General features: G+C 42.0%; 1 protein-coding gene across 1 annotated transcript in view; it reads right to left on the bottom strand.

The window, feature by feature from the left end:
* LOC136837970 (non-structural maintenance of chromosomes element 3 homolog) overlaps positions 1-12982 on the bottom strand; it is a 344558-nt gene that overhangs the window by 104379 nt on the left and 227197 nt on the right. Inside the window, exon 6 of the mRNA XM_067102838.1 lies at positions 410-504. Coding sequence (XP_066958939.1) covers positions 410-504 — 95 coding nt within the window. The remainder of the gene's footprint in view (positions 1-409; positions 505-12982) is intronic.

Below are 12982 nucleotides of genomic sequence, written 5' to 3'. Positions count from 1 at the left end.
ACACCTTCCATATTATAATTATTATTATTATTATTATTATTATTATTATTTTGTACAGTCTTATGATAACACGGTGGCATACTTGAAGGGTGCCACTGTATGCAAATCAACATTAAACAATGAAACCAAAGTGACATCTCAAATGAGAAATCCACATACTGTATCCAGATTTGAAGACCTTTTATCAGTGGTTGAAAAACTTGGCTCTCTTTCAAAGCTATAATCATGGTCCTATTACTTCATGACTTTGGAGGTGTCATTACTCTGAAACACAATTTTATGGCCTAAATACAAGTTTTCTTTCCTTTCCTTACTGCATCTAAACCAGACATGAATGCTTTTGTTCACCATCCTTTTCCTTAGACAAAAGAAAGAAGAATAAGAACAGATAACGAATTCAAACTCTCACCTGATGCAAAAGTCTGTCAATGTTCCCAAACACAGGATGGTTGGTCTTCACTTCAAGATCAATTTCAAAGTTCTTCAGATATTCCCTCATAGGGCCTGAAAAAAAATCACTATTCAAGTAAGAAAACATTAAAAAAATACATAAATTGCATATAAATAAAAACATCTCTGAATTATACACTGTGTACCCTTTATTTTTATGACTCTCTGAATCTCAGACATAAAATATTGGTAGAAAAAAGATCAGGAATTCCTTATTGGTAGCCCATGAGCATATGGCTGAGTTCCCTAGTGCCAAACTAATTCAGTTCTTACTTTGTCTGAGCAGTTGCCAAAGAACCCTGGGGTTGTGGGGAAGTTAATAATAATGGGCCTGTAATGCAAAAATTAGTTTTGGTTTTTAGAAAAATTACATTTTTCACCATAAACCCAATTCTATACTTATATATGCCCTGAACAGCAACTTGAGCAGGAGGAAGCTGAGCTGTTGTCATCTAGAAGGAAGAGTTTTTCAGAAGGAGAGAGGCCTAGCTCCAATTTAGAACAAGGCTCAAAGTCAGACAAGGATCCTGTTACTATAAAAAAAGATATGAACATGTGCGGCTGTTAGTTTTAAAACAATGTCATATGGACTATCCGTCTCATAGGGCATATCTGTAAATGATCCTAGAGGTCTACACCTAGCAAGATACCAAGATGAACTGACTAATGAGAAGATAAAGATATCGACTCCCCTCAAAACCTCACTGGAAGCTCACTTTGTGCTTATTGGGCCTAGTTAATAGGAATAAAAAAAAAAAGGATTTTGACAAAGGAAAAATCTATTTCTGGGGAGAGACCTGTGTCACCCGGTGAAATAACCTTTCAGCACTTATTTCTAGGTAAAGCTATTGCTAAATATACCAGAGAAAAGCTAAAAAGCTTAGCCGGAGTTACTACCCCCGGTGCGAGCTACATGAAATGGAGTCGTGTATGAGAAAGGGTGAGATTGTCACAATCACATTATTATTATTAAAGTAGTTTAACCAGACCACTGAGCTGACTCTCAGCTCTCATAGGGCTGGCCCGAAGGATTTGATTAAAATACTAGGTCTAGGCCTGAAGTCAAGCGCTAGGACCCAATAGATCATCCAATACTAAGATGAATGAATTAAAATGAAACTAAAAACTGCACATGGGCACATGCTCTCATACAATAAATACATTTACTCAGACTTCCTTACATACATACTAAAACGGTATATTAAAATTCAGAATATAAATTAAACAAAATTTTAAAAATTCTTCTTTTTTGTAAAATTCAAATGTTAAAAGGATTTTCATATTTTTATTATTTACTTATTTTTATATTTTGTTAATTAAATTACAGTTTTTCAAGAACATCAAAATTGGAATGATTGAAAATGTGAAAGATTCTGACAAAATTTCTTTCACTGACCTATTTCCAAAAGTAGACATTCGTTGTCGGTCATACTTTGGACATTCACATAACACATGTCTGACCGTTATTATTACTCTGCATTCTGAGCACTCGGGAGCCGGGCCATGTGGGCTGCTCATTAAGTGCCCATGTGTCAGACGAGTATGGCCTATTCTGAGGCGTGTTAAAATTACTTGTGCGTGTCTCTCTCTTTGATATGATGAACTCCATTTTTTAACATTAGGTTTTAATTCTTTCAGTTTATTACTTTCAGGTTCTTCATCCCATATATGTTGCCATTTATTTATGATACCCATTTTTATGTGAGTTACATAATCTGTAACAGGGATATTCACATTTGATCTTGTCATGTGAGTTGCTGCTTTAGCTGCTTTGTCTGCTTCTTCATTTCCTTTGATCCCTACATGCGCAGGGATCCAACATATTTCTACATTTTTTCCATTATTATATAATTTATGGAGATATAATTTAATTTGTTGTACTATATTATTATTAGATTTGTAACTTTGAATGTCATAATCACAGGCCTCCGCCCTGTAAACATTCCCAATGTCAAAAGTCCCACCGAGTGAGGTGCCGTTACAAACCCCCGCACCACTCGCGGACTGTAAACAAACCGGCGTCACCCACATTCCACGTTAGCACCCCCATCCTGGAATGGTATTTTATCAGGGGGGGAAAGAAAGGAATCATGGGTGGGTCACCAGGTGACAAAGGTCTCTCCCCAGAAATAGATTTTTCCTTTGTCAAAATCCTTTTTCTGGGTTTTCCGACCTGTGTCACCCGGTGAAATAATAACAGAGAAATCAAAATACCATCCTGAAACAAAAGGGAAACTTGTAGAGGAAAGTAATAAAACTAAAAGTCCACAAGAGTTTTAATTATCCCGGTAGCAAGATGTGGTATTTAGATATAATAAAGATACTTAAATTTAATGTAATATTAAAGTGTACATAATATAAAATCATCCTTAGATTAATGAGTACATAAAAGTGAAAATTAGGTACTAAACATTATACTTAAGACTAAGATGGGGAAACTATGTCCCACAAGATAAGAGAACACACGTAATATTTACATTAAACACATAGACAAGACAAAACTATGACATGGTCAGGAGACAGGCTGTGAAGCATGCCTGACCTGGAGGTGACCGAAGGGGAATAAATGAGGCAGGTAGGAGGGAGGAGAGTGACTGAGTACTAGGAAGAATTAAACGGAGGGGGGAACGATGTTCCCTGCCGCCACTGTAGTGAACTTCAGAGCTTCTAGTGATTTCAGATAGTGGCGTTTAAAAACTACGGGAGACTTCCACCCCGTATATTTTGAAAGATCCTCGAAATTCATGTAATGGAAATAGTTAGTGGAGGTGGCCACTGCCCTAATGTCATGTACTTTTGGGACTGAATCTGGGTTTGCATGTTTAATGAAATACAAGATCTGTTGTCTAATGGCTTTCATAGAGATAGTTCCTCCCCTTCCCCCTTACAAACAGAGGCCCGGAAGTTATCTGTGAGGTCCTGTCTAAATAGGCTTTCAAGGTAAAGACTGGGCATAAAGACAGGTCTTGTGGGAGGGGGATGACCTTCCAGGGAGACCACCTATCTCGAGGATCTTCATTTTTAGCTAGGAACTTAGGGTGAGGAGCTAGCAACACTTCACCTGATGGAAGGAAATCAATATGGTTGGGTTCTCTAGACAGGGCAGACAGTTCAGAAATTCTAGCACCTGAAGCTAAACTAATAAAAATAAGGTCTTCCTCAATAAGTTAGTGAAAGAGCAATTCTGATTATCTATTTCTGAGGCTAACTTAAGAACATCATTTAAGAACCAGGAAACCGTATGTGGGCGGGTTACTGGTCTTAAACGAGCACAGGCTTTAGGGATTGACGAAAAATAAGAGTCTGTTAAGTTAATCTTAAACCCGTGCAAAAATATCTTTTTCAAAGCTGATTTTGCTGTAGTAATGGTACTTGAGGCCAGACCTTTCTCAAATAATGACCTAAAAAATGAAATAGCTAAATTAGTGGTCATTACAGTTGCTTCAGATTCTTTTAGGAAGAGTGCTAATTTCTTAACTGCTGAGTCATACTGTCTAAGAGTGGATTCCCTTTTGTCTGATTCTAGGAACAAAGTGTTAATAGGATCAATATTAGCATCCTTCTGAGCTGCAAACTTCATGAAATCCACAAAGCCAGGGCATTCTGAATTCTTGAGGAAGCTGACACAGTCTGAGTTTGTACTATTTGCGTCAGTTTCGGGTTGGGAATTTGCAAGCACCGAAGCTTCAGCTCTAGAAGAAGTGGAAACCAGTTGCTCTTCGGCCAGTTGGGAGCTACTAGGGCTATCTGACCCTTGAATGTCCTGAGCTTGTGAAGGACTTTCAGTAACAGGTTTACTGAAGGAAAGAGGTAGATCCTTTTCCACTTATTCCAATCTATGGACATTGCATCTGTGGAGTGAGCTAGAGGGTCCAGGTTGGGAGCAACATAACAAGGTAGTTTGTGGTTGCATTCTGTTGCAAAGAGATCTACTTCGAGACCCGGAACTTGATTGCAAATCCATTTGAATGAAGTTTTGTCCAGGGACCATTCCGACTCCAGCGGAGTTGTCCTGGATAGGGAATCTGCAATGACATTCCGGACCCCTGCAAGGTGGGTAGCAGACAGATGCCACCGGTGTTTGTTTGCTAGAGAGAATATTGCTATCATAACCTGGTTGATCCGACTCGATTTGGAACCTCCCCTGTTTATACAATGTACTACTACTGCGCTGTCCAGGACCAATCTTATATGAATCAGATTGTTCGGACACAGTTTCTTCAGGGTTAGAAAGACTGCCATAGCTTCCAGGACATTGATATGGAACTGGCGGAACATGGTGGACCAAGTCCCCTGTACCTTCTTGTGTTGAGAGTATCCTCCCCACCCGCTTAGGGAAGCGTCGGTGTGAATTACTAATGATGGAGGAGGAAACTGAAGAGGTACTGACTTCAATAAGCTCTTGACAGTCGTCCAAGGCCGGAGTCTCTTTTTCAAAATCGGCGGAATCAGAGATACTTTGTCTCTGAACCTGACATTGGCTCGGCTCCGCCATACCCTGTTTATGTCTTTCAGTTTGGATTTCAAAAGAAGATCCGTCACTGAAACAAACTGAAGAGAACCTAAGACTCTTTCTTGGGTACGACGGGAAGCTTTCTTGTTCTTGAGGAACTGTCTGGTTGCCTTTGCTATTTCTCTCCGTTTGACCGGCGGAAGAGATAGTCTGTGTGCACACAGGTCCCACTGGATTCCTAACCATTGAAAGCGACTCTCCGGAACTAGGCGGGATTTCTCCTTGTTTATCTGAAAGCCAAGTGATTCCAGAAAGCCGATTACTATGGCTGTTGCTTTCCGGCATTCGTTGACGTTGGATGCCCAAACAATCCAATCGTCTAGGTATGCGGCTAGCATGATCCCCTGAGACCGGAGTTGCTGAACTACCGTATCTGCCAGTTTGGTGAAGATTCTGGGGGCTACATTGAGACCGAATGGCATGACCCTGAACTAGTATGCCTGATTTCCTAGTCTGAACCCCAGATAAGGAGAGAACCTTCTCGCAATCGGGACGTGATAATAGGCGTCTGAAAGATCTATAGAGGTGGTTACGGCTCCACAGGGCAGTAGGGTCCGAACCTGCGAGATTGTAAGCATTCGAAACTTGTCGCATTGAATGTAGGAATTTAGACGGGACAAGTCTAGAATTACTCTTCGCTGACTGGAACCTTTCTTTGGAACACTGAACAGTCTGCCTTGGAATTTCAGATGTCTCGCTTTCTTTATTGCCCTCTTTAATAATAGATCTTTCACAAAGTCCTTCAGAGCCTTGGACGGTGATTGATGGAACCTGACTGGGGGGGGAGGACTTCTGCACCAACTCCACCCCAGTCCTTTGGAGACTATGCTCTGGGCCCAGGGACTGAAGCTCCACTGGTTCCGAAAATGGTATAACCTCCCGCCTACCTGAGATATCTCACTGGGCGGGAGAAGGTCTACCTCCCCTGGAGCCTCTGCCTCCCCTTCCTCTGGAGGAGGAGCGGGGTGTTCCTCTACCACAGAAGTATCCTCTCGCTCTCGTTCCCTTTGCATTTTGAATCGATCGAAATGCACCCTGGCTTTCATAAGAAGCGTTGAAAGCTGGGGAGGAGACATATGAAGGAGCAGCGAGAGGTTGATGGGCTGGTTGGACCAGCACATACTGAGGTTGAGGTTGAGACTGAGAGGTTGAGGGGTGACCAGGGACGGGGACCTGGACAGCCTGCAAGACAGTCTGAGTCGGGAGCCGTTTAAACTTTTTGAACTTCTTCCCGGGCTTGGGGTGAGTTCCGGCGGGCTCAGACTGCTTCCTCTTAGAGGATAAACCCCAACGGGAGCGGAGACTCTGATTGGCCCTAGTTGCCTCAGCTAGGACCGCATCAACTTCTTCCTGGGGGAAGAGATTAGCTCCCCAGATGGAGCTTTTCATGAGCCTGTTAGGCTCATGACGGATGGTGGCTGCCGAAAAGATGTGTTTTCGGCAGTTCAGCCGGGCCTTAATGAAATCGTACAGGTCCTGCTGAAAACTCCCTAAGAGAGATTTCGTCAGCACCTGAAATAGCGCATCTTCGCTATATACCACTGACGTTGCCTCTGCTAAAGTCAGAGAGTTTAAGGACCTACTAAGTCTGTCCTTAGACTCAGCTTCAGCCTTCAGGAGCGACTCCGGGATCTTAGGGAGTTGTTCGCTGAAGAGGTTAGAAGCGCATTCAGGGTCCAGCCCAGTAACTGTGAAGGTGTCCGGAGCTCCTACCCAAAACTGAGAATCTCCAGGTAAGACAAGAGAGGTGGGATCTGTCTCCCGGAGATGGGGAAGGGGCTTACCCTCCATGCAAGCCTGGTTGGTGAGGGAGGCCACTTTACAGGTGCAAGGGGTGGGGAGAACTTCACCCAGAGAGAACATTGTGAAAGCACCCTTGGCCGGAGTGAGTTTGGTGTTCTCCGCCTGCCACTCCGACAAAGTCCGTAGTAGGGCCGACTGGGCATGGTCCCTCGGGAAGATGACAGTTTCCTTGGGGACCTTATCGGACCGAACCCATGCCTCCTCGGTAAGCCTGGCATAACCTGCATAAGGTGATTGCAGGTTAGGAGGGAAGAATTCTAATTCCTCCAGCCTACGAGTGCCTAGTCCCTCGATAGTAAGGGTACCCTCATGCTGGGGGGCAAAAAGGGTCAGGCGCCAGGGGTTTCCTTTATCAAAAGGAGGTAGGCTGGAGGTGTCCGGGACGGAGAAGGGTTTGTTGGCCGCTCCGCCACTCATGAACCCGGAGATTAAAGTCCTTTGAGACTTAACCTCAAAACAGACAACAAAATGAATAAAATGTAAATAACCTAAAGTTACACCAACTCATTACAAAACCAACCAGAGTAACTTCAGACTCAGCAACATTGATAGATTTACTAATTACTAATAATAAGGAAATGGTACTCGATTCGGACGTTATTCCAAGCCCAGTAGGTGACCACGAAGCTATCATAGTTACCTTAAACTTACATAAACCTAAGAAACAACCCATTCATAAAACTTTCCGATGTCTTAAGAACTATTCTCAGGTGAGTATTTGTAATTTGGTGATGAAAGAAACACCCACTTTGAATGGTATTTTAAACACTGATAATGTAAGTTACAAATTTTAACGAATGTTTTAACCAAATGTATTGATAAATGTGCTCCAATAGTAACGAAAGTAATCACCCGCCCCCCTAAACCCTGGATAACTAATAACATCAAACAAAATATAATAATAAGAGATAAATTACAAAACGATATCAAGAAGGATAGGAATAATACAATATTGAGAAATAATTTTAAAGAGAAAAAGAAGGAAGTAAAAATTGAAATGAATAACAGTATGAAACAACACTACAGGAACGAACTTAAAAATAATAGAATAACTTACGTACTTCCTGGAAAATAGTGCGTTCAATTCTGCCCAATAATACTAACAAAGAATCTCAAATAGAAAATGAAGATTTAATTGACAAGGCAGAGAAATTTAATGAATATTTTGCGAATGTAGGAAGAAAGACATATGAAAGAACGCAAGAAGAACTGGCCAGGAATAATAATAGAAGAGCACAAACCGGTGAAGTGAATACATTCCCAAACAATCAGTTATATTCTTTTAAACCGTCACCTGTTGACTGTGATACTGTCATTCTAGTCATTAGTTCTCTCAAAGAGTCAAATGCGTACGGATCCGATGGCATACCGCTACGTTTTATAAAAGATACTCTATATATAATTTTATTTTATATTACTATAATTATTAATACATCTATCGTAATTAATGTCTACCCAGAAACGTGGAAAAATCCCCATGTTCCTTATTTTAAAAGCGGAGATAGGGATGAAATTTCTAATTACAGGCCAATTTCTTTACTCCCGGTCTTATCTAAAATATTAGAAAAAATAGTATCAAATCAGTTAACTGAATACCTAGAAAGTAACCACCTCATTTCTAAGAGTCAACATGGCTTTCGACCAAAACTATCAACGGAAACAGCACTATTAAAAATATCGGATAAAATCTACGATAACATAGACAAGAAGAAAATTTCCCTTTTACTACTTCTCGATCTGTCGAAAGCTTTTGATAGTGTGAACCATGAAATTTTGCTGGGTAAATGTCAGACACTTTATATTGATCCATCCTGGTTCACAGACTATTTACGTAATTGAGTACAATCTGTCAGACTCAAAAATGTTGTCTCAACCCCCAAAAACGTCGGTTTTGGTGTACCTCAAGGTTCAATCCTAGGACCAATTTTATTCAACATCTATGTAAATGACCTGAGAAATTTTTTAAGTGACTGTTTCATTGTTCAGTATGCTGATGACACTCAAATAATAATTGATGGCTATATTGATAACTTGGAAGATTTAGTACGCAAAGCTGAGGAGATTTTATATAGCGTGAAGATGTATTTTCAAATAAATGGCCTATTGTTGAACGAAAGTAAAACGCAATGTATACTCCTAGGCTCCAGGCAATATCTATCCGAAATCGGGGATAACATCAAAATCAATTTTAATGGAGCCATCATCGAACCTATGGAATCCGTAAAAAATCTTGGAGTGCACTTCGATAAACACGACATTCGAAAAACATATTGATGAACTGCACAGAAAAGTTATGGGGACACTTATTTATCTCAATAGACTAAAAAATTTATTCGAACCAGAAACTCGCCTAATCGTAGTGCAATTGTTAGTATTAAGTTTAATTTATTACTGCTTTTCTGGATCAGGGTCCCGTGTCACCCGGTGAAATAGTCCATTCAGCACTTATTTCTAGGTAATTCCGTTGCTAGATACCAGAGAAAGCTAAATGAAATGCTGGAGTTACTACCCCCAGAGCGAGCTCCACTAGATGGAGTCGTGTATGGAAAAGGGTGAACTACAAAAACACGGAACCTTATCCTATAGAGATTCCCAATGTCAAAAGACCCAACTAGAGAGGTGCCGATACAAGCCCATGCACTACTCGCGGACTGTATACAAGGCAACACTAGCCGCATTCCATTTTAGCACGTTTTTTCGTTCACACGTAATTTCGTTGTGATCCTTATTTTGTGCTCTATTTTGGATTTTTTATGGCATCCTCGCAAGGTTCTTCTTCAATTACTTGAGTACCAGTGTTTTGTTGTTTTTTAGGCGATTGAGGCTTCTTATTTTCCTTTAGTTTAATAATTAAAGGAATTTATCACGCCCGTCTCGATCTCCTCTCACGTCGTCTCTTGACCTCTCTTGGTCTTGGGTCGGCATATTTGTTTTGTGTTTTTTATTTGTATCCCTTTTTATTTGGGATGTTTTACCATTAATGATCCCTAACTTTAGTGGGTTTGATTAATTTTTGTTTGTTCTGTACCCATTTACTACGAGAAGTGCTGTTTAGCGTTTAGGCTACGAGCTACCCCCTCGGGCCCATTCGTTTTTATCATGGCTTCATTACGAGAGTGATTTTTATTACGGAAGTGATGTTTAGTGTTTAGGCTACGAGCTACCCACTCGGGCCCATTCGCCTTTTATCATGGCTTCATTACGGGAGTGATGTTTAGCGTTTAGGCTACAAGCTACCCCCTCGGGCCCATTCGCTTTTTATCGTGGCTTCATTACGAGAAATGTTGTTGAGCGTTTAGGCTACGAGCTTCCCCCTCGAGCCCATTCGCTTATTATCATGGCCTCATTATGCTTTATTTTTGTCACTCACTTCTCTTAGCCTTTGGGGATCTTATTTTCATTGGTACTGTTACGGTTTTTACTTTGATTTTATAATTTTGTTTATTTTGTGAATTTAGTATTCCCTTTCTGGTCAAGTGCTGTCTTGCTGTTTAGGCTACGTGGTTCCCCTAGGGCCTATTCGCTTCTTATTTTGGCTTTATTTTGCCTTGTTTTAGACTCACTTCTCTAAGTGTATGGGAACATGATTTTCATTGTTACATTTAATTTTTGACCTTGTGCTTGGATGCTTTTGAATTTTGTTTTTGGGATACTTTCATTTAACTGGAGGTCGGTCATGTCCCTTCACGTCCATGTTGTGTTGGGCCTGCCTATCCTCCTACATGTACCTTATAGACAATTTTTGTTTTATTATGATTTTTTTTTGAGTTATTGGTTAGCCTTTACCCCTCTCCTAGGCTTCCTTCCTTTACATCGCCTCAGTTAGGTTAGCCTAGGGTTGGCTGTAACACTTTTTCCCTTCGGGGAAAAATTCGTTAAGAGGGACGATCTCGATCTGTAATGTATGAGTTTCATGTCAGTGATCTCGTTCTGTACGTGTGTGTTTTATGTCTGGTGCTTCCTTTGTTTGGTTTTGACTTGGATATATTGCCTACGTCCACCCTCTCTCCTGTTTCGGCTTTTCACTTAGGCTAATGTTCCTAATAAGTTAAGCTGGAATAGCGAGGGTTTACCTGCGTAGCCTATCCTAGTTCAATCCTTCTTTGGGTTGCTTACCAATGGTGACCGGGTGCTCTCCCACTCCTGTTCACACTTCTTTTACCGACTATATGTATGTTATTTTGTGGTTTCGAGAGTCCCCTTCTCTCCCTTTTATCCTTTTGCTCTCTCTCCCCTTGGTTTGTTTTCAAAGTTTGTTAACTTTCCAAGGCTTGAGAGCAATTATCCTTATTTTATGTTGTAGCCTACATCCCCCCTCTGCATTGATTGATTGTCCTTCGGTGTGTCTGAGTTGGCACTCCACCTGGACCTGAGGTGACCAGGAGTGCTCTCCCCACTCCTGTTCACACTCCTTTTATCTTTCATTGCTCTCCTGGCCGTAGAGGTTTTTGCCCTTCCTCTCCTTTTCTCTCGCTCTTTGTCGTGCAACACAGCTTACATAGCGAGGGGATCTATGAGAATCTCTGGGCGCCGGGAGTGCTGTCCCACCCTGGTCGCTGCTTTGGGTTACCAACCTCGTGGCCTATCCTTCCCCCTTCCTTTTACGTCGACTATTTCCCTTCGTGGTGCTTCCTACATGTTCGCACCTCACTGTTGGGATCTCATACGAGGCCAGTTAGCGTTCTCCACCTAACTGTCTTCTGCTTTATTTACTTTCAGCGTTCCCCTCCTTTTGCTACTACCTGTTCGGTGTTTCGTTATCTTGTTGGGCGCTCTCCTTGCTTACTGCTACGGCGGTTTTAGTGTTTAGCGGTCGGCGTTTATTCCCCACCGCTATCACTTCATTCAGGATATCCTCCTCCGGGGTTTTCCTCTCTTGGCTCGAGTGCGCCCACTTCCAACAGTTCATAACCTTCCCACATTTTGTTCAAACATGATCGCTTCGAATGTTCCGTTGACTCTGTTTTTATGTCTATGAGTTTTGTCCTGTTAGCCCGGTTTTCTCTCGGTTTTCTCCGGGTTTTCCTGGTCTGACTAGGCTATGGCTGCTACGGTACTCTGCTCCGCATCCGTTCCAGCATGCCCTTTTCTCATACGTTTTCGGCTGGTTTTGTCAAGTGCAGGAATGCACCGCTATCCTGCAACAAACCAGCGGTCACGGAGTCTATAGCTCCCATTCCGGTGCGCAGTCTGTTTTGGATTTATAGTTTGGCACGGAAGGTTATGAAGTACGCTATGCTCTCCTCGAGCAGGCTTCTTGATGAACCCGTAGGTTTTATATATACCTGTCGGTTTCGTCTCCGCCAAACTCCGCCTCATGTGACTTATTCTTGACTCGGAAGGTTGTTAAACGCTATGCTCTCTCCGAGCAGGCTACTTGATGAATCCGTAGGTTTATTTACACCAGTCGGTTTTATCGCCAAACGCCGCCTCCTTTGGCTTATTATTAGTCGTTTGGCACCCGGCAGATTGCGTTGTATGCTATGCTCTCCCGAGCAGGCTACCTGATGAATCCGTAGGTTTCATATATACCTGTCGGTTTTACCTCCATCAAGCTCCGCCTCATGTGGCTTATTAATAGTCGCTCTTTCGAACTCCGTCTCCGGGCGGGATTCTCGTTAATTCGGTAGGTTTCATATAAACCTATCGGTTCTCCGCCTCTTGTGGCTTATTAATAGTTAACCTTTCGGTGTTTGGGCTCTCTCCGGGCAAGATTCTCGGTGGATCGATAGGTTTCATATACGCCTATCGATTTCCTCCGCCAAACTCCGTTTCCGGGCGAGATTCTCGGTAAATTGGTAGGTTTCATATACACCTATCGGTTTTTCCTTCGCCAAACTCCGTCTTATATAATTTATTGATAGTTGTTCCTCCGGTGTCTGGGGTCCTATTTTTCCCCTCCTCCTGAGGCGGCCGCAAGTCTCGTAACTCTTCGCTTCAAGTTAATTGTTTACGGAGAGTTTTCTGAAGACGTTATGGCCTTCTGTCTCGTTCTCGGACCTGTGAACATCGTCCCGGAGCGATAAGTAGGTGCGGGAATAATTGAGACAAACCTTTTCCGCTTTAGCTCGGAATTAGGTGAGGCAAACTTTTCCTTTAGGGGATTCGTTACCTTCTCATCCCTTTTCGACGGTTCCTGGTCTACCGTCCCTAAGGTGAAGTCAGAAAAAAAAAAAAAAAAAAAAAAACTTTTTAAACCAAGAAGACCTGCTCCGG

The sequence above is a fragment of the Macrobrachium rosenbergii genome, unplaced genomic scaffold, assembly GCF_040412425.1.
Source record: "Macrobrachium rosenbergii isolate ZJJX-2024 unplaced genomic scaffold, ASM4041242v1 13903, whole genome shotgun sequence".
NCBI lineage: Eukaryota > Metazoa > Arthropoda > Malacostraca > Decapoda > Palaemonidae > Macrobrachium > Macrobrachium rosenbergii.
The sequence above is the reverse complement of the archived record's forward strand: the minus strand, read 5'-3'. Positions and strand labels throughout refer to the sequence as shown.